Genomic DNA, 18,348 nt, shown 5'->3' with positions numbered 1-18,348 from the left:
GTGGCTTAAATGGCCTGAACATTATATAACACTGAGTCACAGGGCAAGGAAAGTGTTTTATTTTAATTATTTTAAACATTCTGTGTCAAAGAAAAAGCTTCAATCCGGTGCTAGTATGCTTTTATAACCTCTGTAATGCTTGCTCCTCTCGCCTTCCAACAGAGAAAAAGCAGACTTCAGGCTGAACCTACCACCACCAGTGGTATCCAATCAAAACTGACTAATTTTGTTTCACTTCCATCTATTTTTACCATGTGTTCTATTTGTAAAAAGGGCATATTAGTTTTATGCGATAATCAGCAATGACACAAATTTTCCTTTTAATGAATTTAAGCAAAAAGTCAATATATCTGAAGAAAAACACAAAATGATAGAACAAAGGGTATGAAGGTAGGACAAAAATCATACACAAATGCCTGAATGTTGGGAAATAATGCACTGGTTCATGAAAACATTTAAACTGGCCAAACTCTCTGACATCCCAATAATTCTTTTAAAGTATTTGCCCTCTAACCTAGCAGTTTTAAGAAAGGATGTCACACACTGTAATAGATTAACCTGTCTTAACTGTACTATTTTGGGATTTTATGAAATTATTTTAAACAGTTATTAGTTAATAAATTAGCAACAGCAACATTTAAAAATCCTGCCAATAAATAATATGCTGAAATTATTCCTCTTAGTGCACAAATAATATTCACCAAAGCACACAATGTTGTATGTGAATAAAAAGAAGCTAAGGAAAAGTCATACCATCTGTCTTTGAATGACTTGAAATATTTAAATCACATCCTTTTCCAACTTCCATCTTTGTTTCTCTTACTACAGGGCTATTTCCTGCTGAAAAGAAAATTAAAAAAATTTTTTTTTATTAAACCAAACGACTCTTATATCAAATGCCTAATTGCACATACCTAATTTAAGAAGGTAGCAGTATCTAAGATTTTAGAACAAGCAAAATACAACATGCTGGGGAAAGAGGAACACTAAGACAAAGAATGAGAAAAAAGAAAAAATCTGAGACTAGAAAACGTCTTACTGTATCATTAGTAAACTCAACTTTACCCACCAAATATAGATGAGAGAGAATTCAGCCTACTGTAGCGTTCAATTAGCACTAAGAGACTAAGTGCATGAATGACATTAGAATTTAGAAGAAGCTATGCTATCTTACAACACCAGGTATTTCCAGGGGCCTGCTGCTTTTCACTAGTTGCAATCAAACTAACGTGACACCGGTTCCCCCAGAACAGGGACTGCCTCACTTCCAACTTAGGAACCCTCGGTCAATACATGGTGAAAAGAAAACGGGGGAAAACCTCACAAGGATGGCCGTGTTGGAGGCTTATGTATACTTTGTCAGTTTCCATATACCCTGCTTATACCAAGCAACAGCAATGGAGAAAATGGGATGATAAATTTATAAATTCTAACCAAGTCTACGTGTGAATCGGGATATCTAAATTCACTGCATGTTGTATGCTTAGATCTCAAACCCTTTGTGGAAAAGGCAGAGTAGTAATGAATAAATCCTATCTTGCGTGCTAGAAAAGACCGGGGGTCTTGAACCCCAAGTGATGACCTTGAAAGGCTGGAGAGTCAGGGCAAGGAAAGGACTCCCTGCTGTGTCACTGGGAACAATGGTACAGTAGCCCTGCAGCCAGGGGAAAAGGAAACAAGGTTTTGGTGACCACCAAAAGGGTAGAGGCACAGAGGGCAAACACATGGATTGCCTATTTACACATTTTATAAGACAGTATGCAGCACTTTGGGTTTGCTCAGTAGGAACTACAGGCTGAGGTACCTAGTGTAATCAAAACATGGTTTCAAGATCACTGATGTAGAATGAATAAATCCCAGGGTCCTATCTTTTGAAATCAATTAAAATTTGGGCAGAAAATATTCAGTGTTAGCATGTTTCAGTGTTAGGTTCTGGCCCTATTTGATGATCCAGTGCAGTAGGCTGAAGACTGAAGAGCAATGAAAACTTCATGTCTACAGAGGGAGAGGAACCGAATACCAGGGCTGTAACCGCCCAGAAACCCAGGAGCCCGCTGACTCCGAGGAGGCTGTGTCACGTGCCTTCAAGGAGAGATCATTGGAGTTATGCCTTTTGTTGATAACTGCCCATCGCCAGGGCCATCTTAGGAGGGCTTTCCGTGCCCTTTTAAGGAATATTTACTTAGAGTGAGCTGTCTGAGATCTTGCACTTTACTGAATAAATAATGGATAGGTGAAAGGAGCTTTATCCTCTTTTTTCCACCTTTCATTCATCTATCAGTATACCTCCCGGTATATATTAGCTTTCAATTCTGTCTCTGACATAGTCCAAAATGGGCTCACCTTTGTGGTGATAATCCAGTCTTCCGTACTCACAGAAATGCTGCCAACAAAGTCCTACTAGCAATGGTTCATACACTTAAAAGGTTCTGAGGGCTACCTATGGACCATCTTTAAGTGGTTAGCCACTTCTATGGACTTAGTTTCCAAGATAAGCCCGGTATATAACCGACTGGAACAAGCAGAGATTGAGTATACTCCACTGAGAGACACACAATGGCTACTGTGCTGCTTTAACTTTATTGTTTTTCATAGAAGTAATAATCAAAGTTCATATAAAAATCTAGCTGTGACATTAAGAGCCAAGAGTAACATAATAAAATGGAAAAATTTCCCCCAGATGATAGTGATACACAGAACTGACTAAGAAGAATCACTGGAGAAGCATTTTTGCCATCCTAAGTCAACAGCATTCATGAGCTCAGTAACATCTTAAATTAAGAGATATCTTTAAAAATATACATAACCTTGATTATGAAGAATATCATCAATTATAGTAGGAACCCTCACATCTGGTCCCACCTCTCCCCTAGAATGATATGGCTGTGAAGCACCTGACTCAACGTTTGGAGTCACGATAGCGTAACGAAGCAGTTCTTCATACTCTTCCTGTGAGAAGCCAATAACAAAGAATGTATTATAACACAGTCACAATGGACATTCAGGCAAAGAACAATAAAGGCCCAGTTAAAGATGTTCTCTACTTCAGTTCTCAAAATAGTATTCCCATGTCATAAGGAATGTGTACTTTCTTAAAACAAAACAAATCCAACAAACCTATCCAGATTTCTTTCAGTGATAGTACCTTAGTACGATTCCTTCAGCATGTCAATTTTGCAATGGTGACACAAAGGTTACCTAGAGAACTTGTCTGAAGCCAATCAACAGCTCCAAGGCAGAAGAGCGCTCCCTCAATTGGCAGCTACTTGCAGGTGGGCAGAGACACGGTTAGCCACTTCTCTGGCCTGCTTCTCCTTCTCCCACTCCCTACCCCCTGCTGGTGTTCTCCCTCTAACAAATAAATTTAAAAATCTTAAAAAAAAAAAAAAAAAAAAGATGTTGCTTCCAAAGACTTCACATTAGGACAGTCTAGGGATGAAAAGGAATTTTGACTCTGCTTAATGACAGCCACGATCCAACAACCCACTCAGCAACAACCCTGAGTCTCTCTTCATAGCATGGAAAGAGTATAAGGGAAATATTAGAAGAGAACAAATACTGAAGATAAAAAGAGAACATGAATGCAAACCTATTCCACTCTACCTGCTGACACCTTCATGGCACATGAGAAAGGAGTGATAAAACATAGAGGTTATAAAGTGTAGACCTTACAAGAATATTCCTCAGGTTTAAAAAAAATTGGAATTTCCTAACATAGATACTTAGCTATTTCTTTAGCCAAATAAAAAAATGGTATCTGTGAAGTAAAAAATATACTGGAATTTAGTCTCTGTTAACAAGGGATTGGTCATGATGTAACAAATATTTCTACTAAAAGGAGTCATTTTTAAAAGTCTCATGCACGGACCCAGACAATATCTTTGCATTAAAAAAATTGGGGGGAAGGTTTTCAAGAATGTTAAATGTTATTATTCTAAAGGATTATTTTGTGTTAATTTTTCCCATAAGAAGTTTAGTTCAGATAGAGAGCTATCATCTCATTAGTCATAACTGTTTTATTATTTGGATTCATCTTCAGTGTGAAGATAACCAATGTTCAAAACTACCTCTTTGAAGGGTCATAGTCAGTATCCGCTGAAGTGAATTAAGTGAATTCTGTCTAGAATTATCTTTAATAAAACCATTATGATATGGTTGGTATAGTTATTTGAAAATTAGCAGTCCTTCCTTTTTCCCTTCGGTTTTCTGAGTAAGAATATTTAACTACCCACCACACCCAAGTTTCCAGCCATGGTTATATGACAGTTAACTGAAATAAGTGTCCTGGTGTTTCCCAAAGGAACAGACATTACTGCAGTCCGAGTTCTATAGTGGGAACTACCTTGTATACCATGTCAGTAGTCAATATCAATGCATTTCAAACTAGTTTCCAAGAAGGTGTTTCAGGGGATCCACCATGTTTTCTTCAAATTTCATTTTTAAAGCTATTTAGCTCTTTTACAAACAGTAATAAAAGGAGCATGAACTAAAAGATACACCATATATGCTAAATTTTAACAGGCCCAAAAGTATAAATTCTTAAATTTTTGTGTTGGTTGGAATAAAGCTGCTTCTGCCATCGATGTACATGTCAAACAAAGTCTTGTAAACGTGTCATGGATTAGAATGGTTGTAGCTCTGCACAAGTCTTTTGTTTTGGAGTCACACCTGTACACATTTCTGCTCATGTAACCTGTACAGGTAAACACACACTGTAACACATGTGGCCACATCAATTTCAAACCACTCAAGCTCAAGCACACCTGAGGGCGCCAGTCCCTCCTCATGAGAGTGATGAGCTGTGCAGTAGCAAACGACTTCGGACCGCGTTACATGCTTATCATAATACAAAGAGTTTTAGCCCTTATTCCAAATTTGAGTCTTCTGGGTGCTTCTTCTGTGATTTTTATATTTATTAAAGTTTGAAGAAGTGACAGACTTTGTTGGTGATTCAACACTGAATCAAACATTTTCTATCAATCCTTTTTTATGCTTTGGATCAGTTTATTTAAAAAGCTACAAATTTTTAATAATGCATAGAGAAATTGAATCACTATGTTGTACACCTGAAACTAACATAACACTGTGTGTCAACTATACTCAAAACAAAACAAAACAAAAAAGCTTCCATTTTCAACTACTTATATTAAGAATTAGAATTTTCTTGATATCACGTAGCCCAAATAAAATATAGAAGCAAAAAGGTCACTTAGGTTAATCAAACTATGCTGGGCTTCTTTATCCACCAACATCAAATGTGCGTTTATAAAGGCAGCTTCACTGTTTTTGCTGACTTTGTGAGAAATGTCACAAATTTGCATTTATAACATAAATTTATAAAATTATATTTCTGCTTTAGCTTTTTCCTATTGGAATTTGAAGTAAAATTGTTTGAAAAGAGGTTTTATGCTGGTAGATGTTTGAAAACTGCTAGTCTTTAGGGTAATTAAATGCAAAGAAGTGACTTGGTTTCAGTTTCAGCCTTGATCTGCATATTTAACATAGATTACTTATATACAGTAAATGTTAGTCATAGCAAACATAGCTCTTTACATGTCATGGCTAATGGCAGAAGAGAAACAGATACTCCAAAGGGAGAATCATTAGAAAGAAAACTCAATCATCAGAATTTGGGGCGCCTGGGTGGCTCAGCCGGTTAAGCATCCAAGTCTTGGTTTCGGCTCAGGTCATGATCTCGGGGTAATGAGATCAAGCTCTGCGTGGGTCCCCCCTCAGCGCAGCGTTTGCTTGAGATTCTCTCTCCCTCTCGCTCTGCCCCTCCCTCCCACCCTTTCTAAAATAAATAAATAAATCTTTAAAAAGAATCACCTTCATATTGCCATAGTCAACTCCTTTGTTAGAGACGTCCCCTTTATAATAATAAACACGTCTGAGTTTTAAACTTACATTTCCTGACAGAAAATAAAAGCCAGTATTTCACATGATCCTTATCACTGAGGCAGGAGGCTCTTTTTTTTTTTTTTTTTTTTTAAGATTTTATTTACTTATTTGAGAGCGAGAGAGGGAACACAAGCAGGGGGAGTGGTAGGCAGAGGGAGAAGCAGGCTTCCCGCTGAGCAGGGAGCCCGACGTGGGGCTCAATCCCAGGATCCTGGAATCACGACCTGAGCTAAAGGCAGACGCTTAACCGACTGAGCCACCCAGGCGTCCCTACAATTCTTAAGATTTAAATAATCTTAAATTTTAAAAATATATTTCCTGAATCACATCAGTTTCCCAGTTCTTACAATAAAAGGAAATACCCAAATAGTTTGATAAATTGAAGCCATACACAAGATAATCTACTGGTTTCTATAAAACTGAAGAGTCAGTCCTAACAAAATATATAAAATTTCAAGTTTAGTAACTCCCTGCCACAGAGAAGGCTAACAGTCCAGCAACATCCGTTTTCCCTTTATTCCTTTAAGTTACTAAAACCTCAGGGTTTGACCTAGGCAGATTGTTACTGGCCACGCAGCAACATTTCTCAACCCCCCTTTCCGCAGGTATGGCCAAGAGACCTGGTCTATGGGATCTGGGTGGAAACGAAATGTACAACTTCAGGTCATGTCCTTGGAAAGGAAGCTGCTTGCTTACGACTCAGCTCTTCCCATGGGTTAGAGGTGGTGGTGAGCTAGCACCCGATGATGCAAACCTGGTCAACACCCCCGGGCATGGCGGAGCAACACGAGAAAGAGGCTGGGTCCTCAGATGAACTCAGGACTCTCTATCAGCTCTGACTTACAAGAGGCTATATATCAGCTCAGGCTTTGAAGCAATTCACTTAAGCAACTCTTACTTGGTTCCTGTTAAAGTGGCCAAAATAACACCCTATTATACTTCCCAAACAGCCAAAATAAACTTGATTTTGGCTAAGAACGTAGAAAAATGTGGCTGTTAGACACTGGATGTCTGTGTCCTCCCCAAATTCATATACTGAAACCTGAATCCCCAAAGCAGCTGTATTTGGAGATGGGGCCTCTAAAATAATTAAGGTTACATAAGGTCATAAGGGTGGGGTGCTGATATGTCAGGATTAGTGTCCTAGGAAAAGAGGACAAGAGTTCTCTCTCAGCCCATGCACGTGCACTGAGGAAAGGCCATGCTGAGGACTCAGTGAGAAGGCAGCTGTCTGTACGCCAAGAAGAAAGAGCTCACCAGAAACGGACCCTGCCAGACCTTGCTTTGGTACATCCAGCATTCAGAACTACGAGAAAATAAATTTCTATTGTTTATGCCACCCAGTCTATGGTGTTTTGTTATGACAGCCCAAGCAAACTAATACAGTGGCTATCCTGTATTTGTATTTTGAGGTCAATTAACTTTTTAGTTGGTGGCGATTATAACTAGATTTAGCCAAATCAGCTTTGCTCAGTCAGAGTTAGTTTATTACAACTTCCTGCCTATAAAGGGAGGGGAAGTAAAAGTCAGTGGCTTTAACTTGTAGCTTCCCTAAACTGTCCTCTGTTCTGAATCAGAAAAGAAAAAAAAAAAAAGAAAGAAAAAAACCAAACATATATTTCAAAACTTCCACAACAATCACTATGACTTAAGGGAGAAGTAAGTAGGTATATATTAACAGTATTCTATGTATGTATGTTAACTTATCTTAGGTAAGATTAAAATATCAGGTATCTAAACAACTATTTTAGTTTCATATGTGTAGATATGGGCCAAATGCGCTATTTTTTATTTAAGGATCAAAATAAATAATATTGTCTTTCTTACTTGTCAAAGATAACCTGTGTTAAGGTAAACAAGAATCCTAAAGGAACAACCAAAACTTGTAATTTTGGTCCCGACCAACAACAGTTGGGACTGGTGTGACCCTGAACTACAGCTGAACCCATACACACCACGTAAGGTCAGGGCAACCGGCTGACAGTGTGGAGTTGTGCTTAGAGGAAGTTATCAGTCAGTAAGTACCATGGATGCTGCCCACCCCTCAGCATTTATCAACGATAGTTTTATGAATCATTCACATAATTGAGACAGTGAAGAAAACTCCCTTAGAAGGAATACTGATTTATAAGGGGCTTTAGGATTAAATGTTTAGTTTTACGTATTTACTATATATGTAAAAGCATATAGTTATTTTATGTTATTTTTAACATCATTTTTGGTATTTATGTTTTGAAATGTTTCCAGTGATGGAAATATAGGCAGGTTTTTAACTGTCATTGAAAACTAATGGGGTTGTGGCTGAGGGTAGCTGAGGGTTACTAATAAACAGAATCTCAATTTGGTTGACATTCTAAGCCGGTAACCAGTAACACAAAATTATTTTTGGCATATTTCTCTCAAATTCTACTCTGGAGATTTATTCTTTCGATGTAAAGCTTTGTCTCCTGACAAAATGACAACTTGAGAACTTACAAGGTGTTTACATTTTTTAAAGGGTTCTAAACCCAACAACGACAATGTGTGGGGTTTTTTTCCCACCAGCAACAAGCTATTCTCAGTCATTAGGTGAGTGTCCTACAATTCAACTCAATTCTGACACTGTCCACTGCAGAGAGCATCAGATTCCACAGAGTAAGGGCTCAGTCCCGTAAGACTTCACCTCCCCCAACCCAAACCTCAGACACCAGTAGCAAGTCCAAGTCATTACCTAAGCTTATGACCAACCAGCTACACAGACTGGAGGTTCCAAAGATCCCCCTCCCCAGGTTTAATTTGCTAGAGCAGCCCACAGAACTCAGAGAAACATTTTACTTACTAGATTACCAGTTTATAATAGAAGGATATAACTCAGAACAGCCACATGGAAGAGACACAGGACAAGGTATGGGGAAGAGGGGCAGCGCCTCCATGCCTTCTCCTAGAAAGCCAGTCACCCAGCATCTCTATACATTCACCAAGCTGGAAGCTCTCTGAACCCTCTTCCATTGGGTTTTTATGGAGGCTTCATTACACATGCACAAATGATTACATCATTGGCCATTGGTGGCCGAACTCAATCTCCAGCCCCTCTCCCCTTCCTGGAGCTCAGGGTGGGGAGGACTAAAAGTTCCAACCCTCCGAACATGTGGTTGGCTCCTCAGCAACCAGCCTCTATCCTTAGGTGGGGTCCAAAAGGCAAATCGTTAGCATAACAAACACATTTATCACTCTCATTATTTAGGAAATTTCAAAGGTTTTTGAAATTGTGTGCAAAAAACAGGGATGAAGACCAAAATACATTTATTAAAAATCGATCACAAGTATTGATGAGTTAATCAGTTCTCTCCTGAAGGAAGTTTGGAAAAGTCAGAGATAAAAACTGCAGGAAAGCACTGTACTTAAAAGACAGCACTAGTAGAAGTACATCCAAAGGGAAACCAAGGATGAAACATCTATGTCACAATTCTAGACTACTTTTATCCTAGTAAATAGTCACAGGTATTTTTCCAATAGCTTCCCAATTTCTAAATCTGTAATTTCAATTAAAGGAACATATATGTTTCATAAAATATCTTCCTAAAACTTTTCTCATATTACACAGTGTCAAAAACAACTTACTCTTATTTAGGCAAAAACATAATGTCCAGCTTTTCCCCTTGTAAGTGACAGAACTATAAAACTCAAGATACACCGTATCAGACTCTCTCTTTTAAAATCTATTCTAGAAATCTGAATCCGTATTTCTGATAATAAAACATTTAGAAATAAAAAGAAATTTAAAACAGTTCATGTAAAAACCACACCATTTATCTGTCACCGTCCAGGTCCTGTGCAGCAGAATGTGCTGAACGTTGTAGCAACAGGGATCAGAACCTCGAGTAGAACACGAGGGAATCTAAGTCCCCAGGTGGTTTGATATTGTACTAATTTGCATTAAAGTGAATGCAGCATTCAGAAGAGATAGCTACAATGAAAAAACCTCAAGAAAAAAAAAATTTCTTGAGATTTCCAGCTTCTCTCATTGTGCTGTTTGAAGCTTTTGCACGAAGAGTGAAGAGTTCATGATTATTTTCTGAAAGGTTCAAACAATGTAAGGTATGTCCCAAAGTCTGTGAAATAATTCTCAACATTTGGTATTAGTATAATTTGATATACACTATATACAAAACATAATTATAAATGTAAATTTACATGAATAAGTGAAAAATGTATTCCTAGTTTTCCCTCATATTGTTCCTTGTTTAAACTAAATAAGCCACAACAAATTTAGACATGTCTTCCTACCTGAAGATCTGAAGACACAGAACTGGCCCGGTCGGAGTCATTCTGTATAACAGGAAGTGAGCCTTTCTCCTCATCTGATGACATTCTGCATAAACTATAACACAATAGAAACTCACTTGATATTTAAACTAAAATAACATGTTTCCTATAGATATAGATTCACATCCTATCCTGTAAACAATAATCCTGTGAAATATTAAAATCACTCAACATATTGAGCCCCCATAGACAAAATAACTAGGCAAGGAAAAAAATAGTAAAAGACTCAATTCCCAACATCAGTGAGTTTTTAATGTAGTCAAGGAGATAACACAAATATATGAAAGGTTAAAGAGAAATGGGAACTTGTCAGACACATCCACAATGGGGTCTGTTGAGAATATCGATTGTGATTAATATTCTTTTTTTTTAAGATTTTATTTATTTATTTGAGAGGGAGAGTGAGCAAGAGAGAGAGCACGAGGGCGGGGGGGTGGGGGGGGAACAGAGGGAGAGGGAGAAGCAAGAAGCAGACTCCCCACTGAGCAGGGAGCTGGATGCAGGCTTGATCCAGGGACTCCAGGATCATGACCTGAGCCTAAGGCAGATGCTTAACCAACTGAGCCACCCAGGCGCCCCATGATCAATGTTCTTGAGCAATGTGTGGCAACCTGTGTGCTGTATGTTTTCCTGTAAGATACTGAACCAAGAGAGAATGAACAATTTGTGCAAATTCTTTGCTCGAGAAACTTACAATTCAGGAATATTATTTTAAGGAAAGCAAGACTATACAGAACAACAGGTTCTTATATGCCATAGAAAAATTGTTGAAAGTCTTAACCAAAAAAATAAAGCAAGCACTTTTAGTAACACGTAAATAAATTATTTAAAGGACGAGTAGTGGGGCACCTGGGAGGCTCAGTCGTTGAGCATCTGACTCTTGGTTTTGTCTTAGGTCATGATCTTGAGGTCCTGGGACTGGGCACTCAGCGTGGAGTCTCCTTGGGATTCTCTCTCCCTTTCTCTCTCCCACTCCCCCTGCTTGTTTCTGTTCTCTCTCTCTCTCTCTCTCTCAAATAAATAAAAAATCTTTTAAAAAAACCATAAAGGACAAGTAGTAACTATTCAAACTATCTGAACACCAGTTACATGGAAGACAATGGTGAGAAATCTAAGATGAAGAAGTCCTGTCCTCATGGACTTTATAATCTGTACAGAAAGCCAGACATATATAGAATATAAATGACTAACAAAATAAAAGCTAGTAGACCCTAAAACAACAGAGGTACACAGCAGGGAGGAAGGAGTAGCTATTTTTCATGGGGTGGGATCATGAGGGTGAAGAAGTGGGAATGGAGCCAGAGTAGGTTTTCACTGAGGAGATGAACCTAACCGGTTCTGAGACCTGACAGACAGATAAAAGATGTTAAGGATATGCCAGGCATTAGAGCAGCAGAAGCAAAGACCCAGAGGCACGGGCATGTATGCCAGGAACAAAAGTAAATTGTAAGGCTGAAGCAAAGGGTGCAGAGCAAGGCTTGGCTAAGGATGGAACAGGCAAGCTAAGGGGCAGCCAGAACATGGAAGATCAGGATTATGTCAGGTCAAAAACATGTGGTCTCTACTCTAGAGATGTTATTGAAATGTTTTAAACAAGGGATGACATGGTAAGGCTTGTATTGTAATGTTGACGGCTTCCAGATTTCCGACTTGGTAATCAGACGGATAATTGTGCCACTCTCCAAGGCAAGACATGGAGGAAGGTAAGCAGGTTGGAGGGAAGGACAATGGGCTCAGTATCAGATGAGCTGGGTGTGAGGCCCCTGTGAGGCACTGAAATGAAGCCACAGTACTGCCCTTCACAATGGCTACAATATGAATGGTGCTTTCTGGAGTTAAGCAATGAGGGAGCTCTGTCCTGGAGGTACAGGCTAGAGATAAAGTTTGAGGAACCATCAGCATAATGGGAAATACTGAAAATGGGAGAGGATAAGATCACATATGAAAAGGAGTGTGAGAAAGAGTTCTTATTCTGCGGCCCATACAAATTATATGCAATATTTTTAGTATAAATGCACATGTGTGTTTTTCTAGTAAGGGGATCCTTAGCTTCTAATATGTGTTCAGAGGGGACTATAGCCCTAATAAAGTTAAAGGTCTACTACTGTAGTGAGAAGAGATTAAAAACTAGAAACACTTAACATTTAAAGGAGAAGTGAAGAGCCAGCAAAGACAGAAAAGGAGGTCAGAATGGTAGAATTATCAGAAAGAAAAGCATCATAAAAACTTGGGGAAGGGAGTGCTTAAAGTCAGATGCCAAAGAAAGATGAAAATTGGGGTCTCCTGAATATGGCAGGAAGGAAGTTGCAGACATTTACCTAACCAATTTCAGTGGAAGGTGAAACAGGTCTCAATCACAGCGGCCTGCAAAATAAATGAGATAAGGAAACTGATGTAGAAAGGGCAGACACAGGGAAAAGTACAATATTAGAATGGAAACATAGGTTGAGACTTGTTCATGGAAACTTAGCTTTATTCAATGAGTATTACTGTGTACACAAGTGATAAGTAAACTAAATCGCAGCATGACTGTCTTTAGTTAAGCCAATTAGGGAGGATAAAATAAGCACACACATGCCCAGCAAGGAAGGGCTGCTTCACGGACATCAAATCCGTAACCTGGTTCATTTCTATTTTCATTCACTTCTTTTAGGATGTATTTGCATACCCAGTAGATAGTAGGAGTGGAGGTGGGCTGGTGCTGATTACACAAAAAACAAATAAGCTGAAAAGTTGGGTCTGACTTCAAAAAGAGTCTCTGAATAGATACTGCAGCCATAACAGTATCTATTCAGAGACATCTATAAATGGATGGCCCTACCCCATCTATAAATACAACTACTGTATTTTTGGAAAATATGCCATAAGTCTTCCATCTGCCCTGCTTTGATGCCAGCAAGGAACGACAGTTTCTTTGAAACTACAACCGTAGCATTTTCTTACTGTTTCTAGGTTCAGAAAGAAAGGAGAAAAAAAAATGAAGCTTGCTTTAAATGGGTGGCAGATGTTAATCAGTTGGCTAAATTTCCAATATTCTCTAACCCAAGGTACTAGAAACCACGAGATAAGACGTTGTGGGTACTTCTCGATTGCCAAAGAAATCAAATTACGTCTTGGTAAATATCTGGCTGATAAGGAGAGAGGGGTCCGGGAATTCAAGTGTAACCCCAAGAGACAGAGGAAGAGTGAATTAACGTGCAAGCCGGCAGCAGGGTGACGTCCCTGCGCTCTTCACCCATCTTAGCCGCAAGAGAGGGGATGCGCCAGCCCCGCCCCACGTAAGGGGCTAGAAGCAGAGGAGGACAGCAGTTGTGAGTAACCAAAGGGCTAGAAGTTCTCTTCGATCACCTTCTTGCCCACCCTTGTTTGAATCAAACTTAAAGCGTTAGCCAGGGTTACTTTTCCCCTTACGTTTTAAATGACCGGAACCTATGGCGACAGTAACCGCTATACTTCAAGTACCCCTCACTCCTGCCCTCTCTTCCCGGACGCCTTGGAGGGAAAACTTCTGCACCCTGTCGGCCCGCAGAAGAGCACACAGCCCAGGTCTCGGGGAAGACGCCCCCGGCTCCGTGGTGTACGAGTCCCGGGAGCGGAAACCCGAGCCGCGGCACTTGCAACCCCACTCCACTGCCTCCGCCGGGGACGCGGGGCCCGCGGCGGCGCCGCTACCCACCGTCGCGCCTCTCCACAAACCCGGATGCCTGCCTCCCCGACTCGTCGCCGCGTCGCCGGCGAAACAACAGCGGTACCGCGGCTACCTTGGCAGCAACCTGACAGTTTCAAACTGCAGAGAGGAATAAAGGACGGCCCTGTGCATTGGCCCTGAGCTTCAGCAACCTGGCATTTGATTGGTCCCAGACTCGGGGGCGGGGCTCTGGACAGCTGCGGGGAGACGCCGGAATTAGGTTACTTAAGGAGAGCCCCGCCCCCGGCACCGACGGATACCGAGGGGGCGCGGCCTTAGGAAGCCCCGCCCAGCGTTTGGGAGCTAAAGTACTGCGCGTGCTTAGTTCCCTGAGGCTGGAGACTGAGGTGGCTCCGGGACCAGATTCGGTTAGAGGATGCCGAGGTGGGCTGAAGTCCGCCAGGGCGGTATGTTGTAATCTTTCGATAATACCCGAAGCCCATGCGTGTGGTCCTCATGCATAAAAATCATCTGCGTCCATAATGCCCTGCAAGAGAATCACTCGGAGGTGCTTTTCAAAAGTACGAATTCCTGACACCCACCCCTCTGCTTGATTCCTTCCGTCTTAGACAGAGCCAGGGAATCTGAATTTTTAACAAAGACCACCAGTGATTTTGATGGAGCGGTCAGCGGACCACGATTTAAGAAACTGCTGGACTAGGTTTTACTAATGACCTCAAAGTTGTCAGATTGCAAGTCAGGCCCTTCTGGCGAAGTGACTATGAACTTTAGAATAATCAGGTCATAATTATATCCTGGCTCTACCGCCTATTCACTGTCACCTTGGATAATGCTACCCACATAATAGGGTTGTAGGGAGATTAAATGAGCTAATATATCTAAAATACCTATTACACAACATCAAAAATACTAGTCTTTAGATTTGTATTGGCAACAGATATGGTGAAAGGTACATTAGGATCTAGGATGCAAAGGGAGCACCCCAATCTGGAGACCAAGTAATGAGGTCTGGGTGAGTTTTTAGGCTCCCTTTGTTACCTGGAGGATGAGGTGTCCGGGTTTTTTATTTGTTTCTTTGTTTCCATAGATAGAAATGGCATAACTTGGGTCTCATCTACCTACTTGTTGGCAGAGCCAGACTTCTCTTGTACAAACAATGAAGAAGAGCCAGCAGTTTCTTTGGAACAAGCTATGCTTGTGTTCCTCCCCCAAATCCCCTCTTTCCCATGGTTATTATAAACAGAACAAATTCCTGCTAATGCATATGAATTCATATCTAGTTGAGATCGGTGTTTTTGAATTGAATTGCCACCTGGTGACTCCATACACTGTGATTGTTACTGATACACTTATCCTTTTGCTCTCCTGCCACTTGGCTCCATGTTGCTCTTCTTTCTCTTCTCTCTTTTAGGGGGTAGATTTTCCTAGAAAACCATTGGGCAAGACATCTCCATTCTTCTGTGAAGCTACAGAGAGAAAGAGACCAAACCTAATCTGGATGTTATGAATTTAACACTGATTCTTTTCCCAAGCTTCCTAGAGAAGGAGAGAGGGGGAGAGATGGAGGGAGAGAATCCAGCACCCGTAAATTCATAGTAATTAAATTGCTAGCTTGAACCCTTCATAATTACTCATTCAGCAAATATTTATCTAACATTCATCGTATGCAAAACATTTTGTTCGTGTTAGGAATAGAGTGGTGAATGAAATAGACACAGTCTGCCCTCACAGAACTTAGAGTCTAATGGGAAAAAGCACACATCAAAGAGCAAAAGACCCCCACACATGTGAATAAAAAATTATGAATTATGTTTGAAGAGAGGAGAAATCAGGAGATGCCTGTCTGAGAAAGTACATTTAAGCTGAGACCTGAAAATGAACAGGTAAAGAACTTATTTTATCTAATAAACACACATGTGTTACTATGTTCTGGGCACTGTACTCATTAACTCCTTTAATTCTCAGATTATCTCTATGATATAGATGCTATACCCATCCACATTTTACAGATAGGGAAACTGAAGTTCAGAGAGTTTATATGGCTTGCCTAGGATCACACAGCTAATAAGAACAGACCTGATGTTCAAATCAGGGTAGTCTGGACTCCAAAGTCCATGTTTTTATCACTCAGTATGTTCTGTTGAGAACAGCATGGCAGTTATGGATTGGATGGTATCCTCCAAAAAAGATAGTCAAGTCTTAACCCCTAGTACTTGTGAATATGATCTTACTTGGAAATAGGGTCTGCAAATGTAATCAAGTTAAAATGAGGTCATTCTGGATTGGGGTAGGGCCTATCCAATAACTAGTGTCCTTATAAGAGAAAGAGATACAGGGAAGAAGATGGAGGTATTACTGAGAGTCAGATAGAAAAGTTCAATTTTAAATATGCTGTCTGAAATGCCTAGAGATACCCAATTGCACTGTCCATTAGGCCATTTGACATACATGTCTAGAGCTCAGAAGAGATCAGGACTCAGATAAATAAATTGGGGAGGCTTTGCATATAGATCTGTGGAGGACTCCAAAATGGCTCCAATTCTTCATCTCTCCCTATCAGTGTCCTTTGCCCTGCCCTCTCATTAATGGCCAATGGGATGTTAACAAACATGATGGAAGCCACGGCTTTGAAGCCACTTGGCTTGGCTTACTCATGCCCTCTTTTATGATCATGGGAACAATCCTAGACTAGCCAGTTGGAAGATGAAAGACATGTATGTTAGACTTGAGGGGCCTGGTCATCCCAGTGGAGGCCATCTGATATTGGTCTATAGCCAGGGGACACCCAGACAGTATGTAAGTGCAGTCAAAGATGGCAGGACCACCAGGCCAATCTGCAGTTGTGAGCTCAGTGAATGTTGATTGTTTAATGTCACTGTGTTTTGGGTGGTGTGTTATGTAGATTTACTGTGTAAGAGATAACTGATAAGATGCAATTTAAAGCTAAGGAACTAGATGAGACAGCCTTGGGGGCGGGGGCAGGGCAGGGAGTGGGGAGAGTAAGGTGAGTAGAGAAGAGGGTTGAGAACAAACCCTGGAGTCAGCTGATATTTAGGGATGGGTATCAGTGGAGGAGCAGCAAAGGAGACTGAGAAGGAGGGGCCAGAGAAGTGGGAGGAGAACCTCGAGAAGCTTCAGTAAAATGCCAGTGAAGTGACTCATGAGTTTGACGATATGGAGGCCTTTCCACGGGCCCTGAATTCTGAACCTCTGCTCTAATAATCTTTCATCTTCTTTTAATCGCCACTGTTTTAGATTCGGCCATTGTTGAGTTTGGCTTGGATTCTTTCTATAGTTGCATGTCTTCATTTCTTCTTTCTACAATTCACCCTTCACAATGCTGACAAATAATCTTCTTAAAATAACATTGCATAACTTCTTCCTCAAAAACCTTCCATGGTGTTATATGGCATGTGAAGCCCTCCTAAACTCAGAAGATCTAGGCTGGAGTCTTTCAATTGTCCGTGTACTAGGTATACAACTTTAGGGCAGCTTTGTATCTTTTATGAGCCTAAGCCTCATTTTTTTAAAAGTTGAGAACCTACCAAAACTAAATCTAAATCTGAACCTGAACCTGAATCAACCTGTCTATCTACCTATGAAAATTATTCCCTCTTGAAGCTGGGGAGATGTCCGCCTAGTTAGATTACATGTCCCAGTCTACTTTGCAGTTGAGTGAGGCAATAGAATATGTATGGAAGTGAAATGTACCACTCCCTGAACTGGTTTTTAAGACTTTAGTTATGTTTTTTTCTGAGCCTTCTTCTTCCCCACTGTGTTGAATGATCATGTGGAATAGAACTCCTTTGCCAGTTCTGTAATATTAAAAAAAACCTGTTTTTTTCCCTTTAAGTCACTGTATTTTGGGGTCAATCTGTTACAGCCGTCACTCTAATATCGCTTCTAGGTGTGTATAGATGGATATATGACGTTGTTGTTGGGAGGCAATGTATGTGAAAGTATTTGGAAATTTTTTTAAAGTGAGGCAAAATCACATAGGGTTTGGATTCATAAGATTTGGTGTTTAACCTTTTCCAAGAAGTCAGCATGAACCTAACATGGCTCTTGGTACCTGTTGGGAACACTTACTATTCGTGGTGGCAGGAGTTGAAACCCATGTCATTTTTGCTAAACCTGGGTTAGGGGACTGATTCAAAACCTGTTTCTTTTTCAGGTCATCCCTGACTCATCTAAAAGGGTTTCTGTCTCCTTACCCTATGACTTGTTTAACTGGGACTTTAAGGGAACATTCCTCAACCTGGGAATCTTTAACGCTGATGACTTGTCCTAGGGTAGCAACTGTAATTTAGCCCATCACTGTGATTTTATGGAGGGATAAATTAGATCTAAAGAGAAATAGATTTGCTTTTCTTGAGTTGCAAATCTGGAGACAGAAAGAGAAAGGCAAGTCCAGAGGAAGGGAAAGGAATAGGGGTGGAGATGGGGAGATTTCAGAGTCAGAGCCCTTGCCAGGGCCTCTATCTGGATAGATG

The 18,348-nt window shown here is 40.4% G+C and overlaps 2 protein-coding genes across 4 annotated transcripts in view; one reads left to right on the top strand and one right to left on the bottom strand.

The window, feature by feature from the left end:
* The window catches only part of POC5 (POC5 centriolar protein), a 38,642-nt gene extending 24,632 nt beyond the window's left edge, over positions 1-14,010 (bottom strand). Inside the window, exons 1-5 of one of the 3 annotated variants that reach the window (XM_032404173.1) lie at positions 13,883-14,010; positions 12,525-12,570; positions 10,168-10,261; positions 2,808-2,949; positions 754-840 (exon numbers count right to left, since the gene is read on the bottom strand). In XM_032404173.1, the coding sequence (XP_032260064.1) occupies positions 754-840; positions 2,808-2,949; positions 10,168-10,251 (313 nt within the window). In that variant the 5' untranslated portion in view covers positions 10,252-10,261; positions 12,525-12,570; positions 13,883-14,010. The remainder of the gene's footprint in view (positions 1-753; positions 841-2,807; positions 2,950-10,167; positions 10,262-12,524; positions 12,571-13,882) is intronic. The other 2 variants (XM_032404175.1, XM_032404174.1) reach the window with 2 other exon arrangements.
* A 210-nt stretch (positions 14,011-14,220) lies between these two features.
* The window catches only part of SV2C (synaptic vesicle glycoprotein 2C), a 455,323-nt gene continuing 451,195 nt past the window's right edge, over positions 14,221-18,348 (top strand). Inside the window, exon 1 of the mRNA XM_032404170.1 lies at positions 14,221-14,301. The gene's annotated coding sequence lies outside the window, so the exon portion shown is untranslated. The remainder of the gene's footprint in view (positions 14,302-18,348) is intronic.

Source organism: Phoca vitulina, unplaced genomic scaffold (genome assembly GCF_004348235.1).
Source record: "Phoca vitulina isolate PV1807 unplaced genomic scaffold, GSC_HSeal_1.0 scaffold6, whole genome shotgun sequence".
Taxonomy (NCBI): Eukaryota; Metazoa; Chordata; class Mammalia; order Carnivora; family Phocidae; genus Phoca; species Phoca vitulina.
The sequence above is the reverse complement of the archived record's forward strand: the minus strand, read 5'-3'. Positions and strand labels throughout refer to the sequence as shown.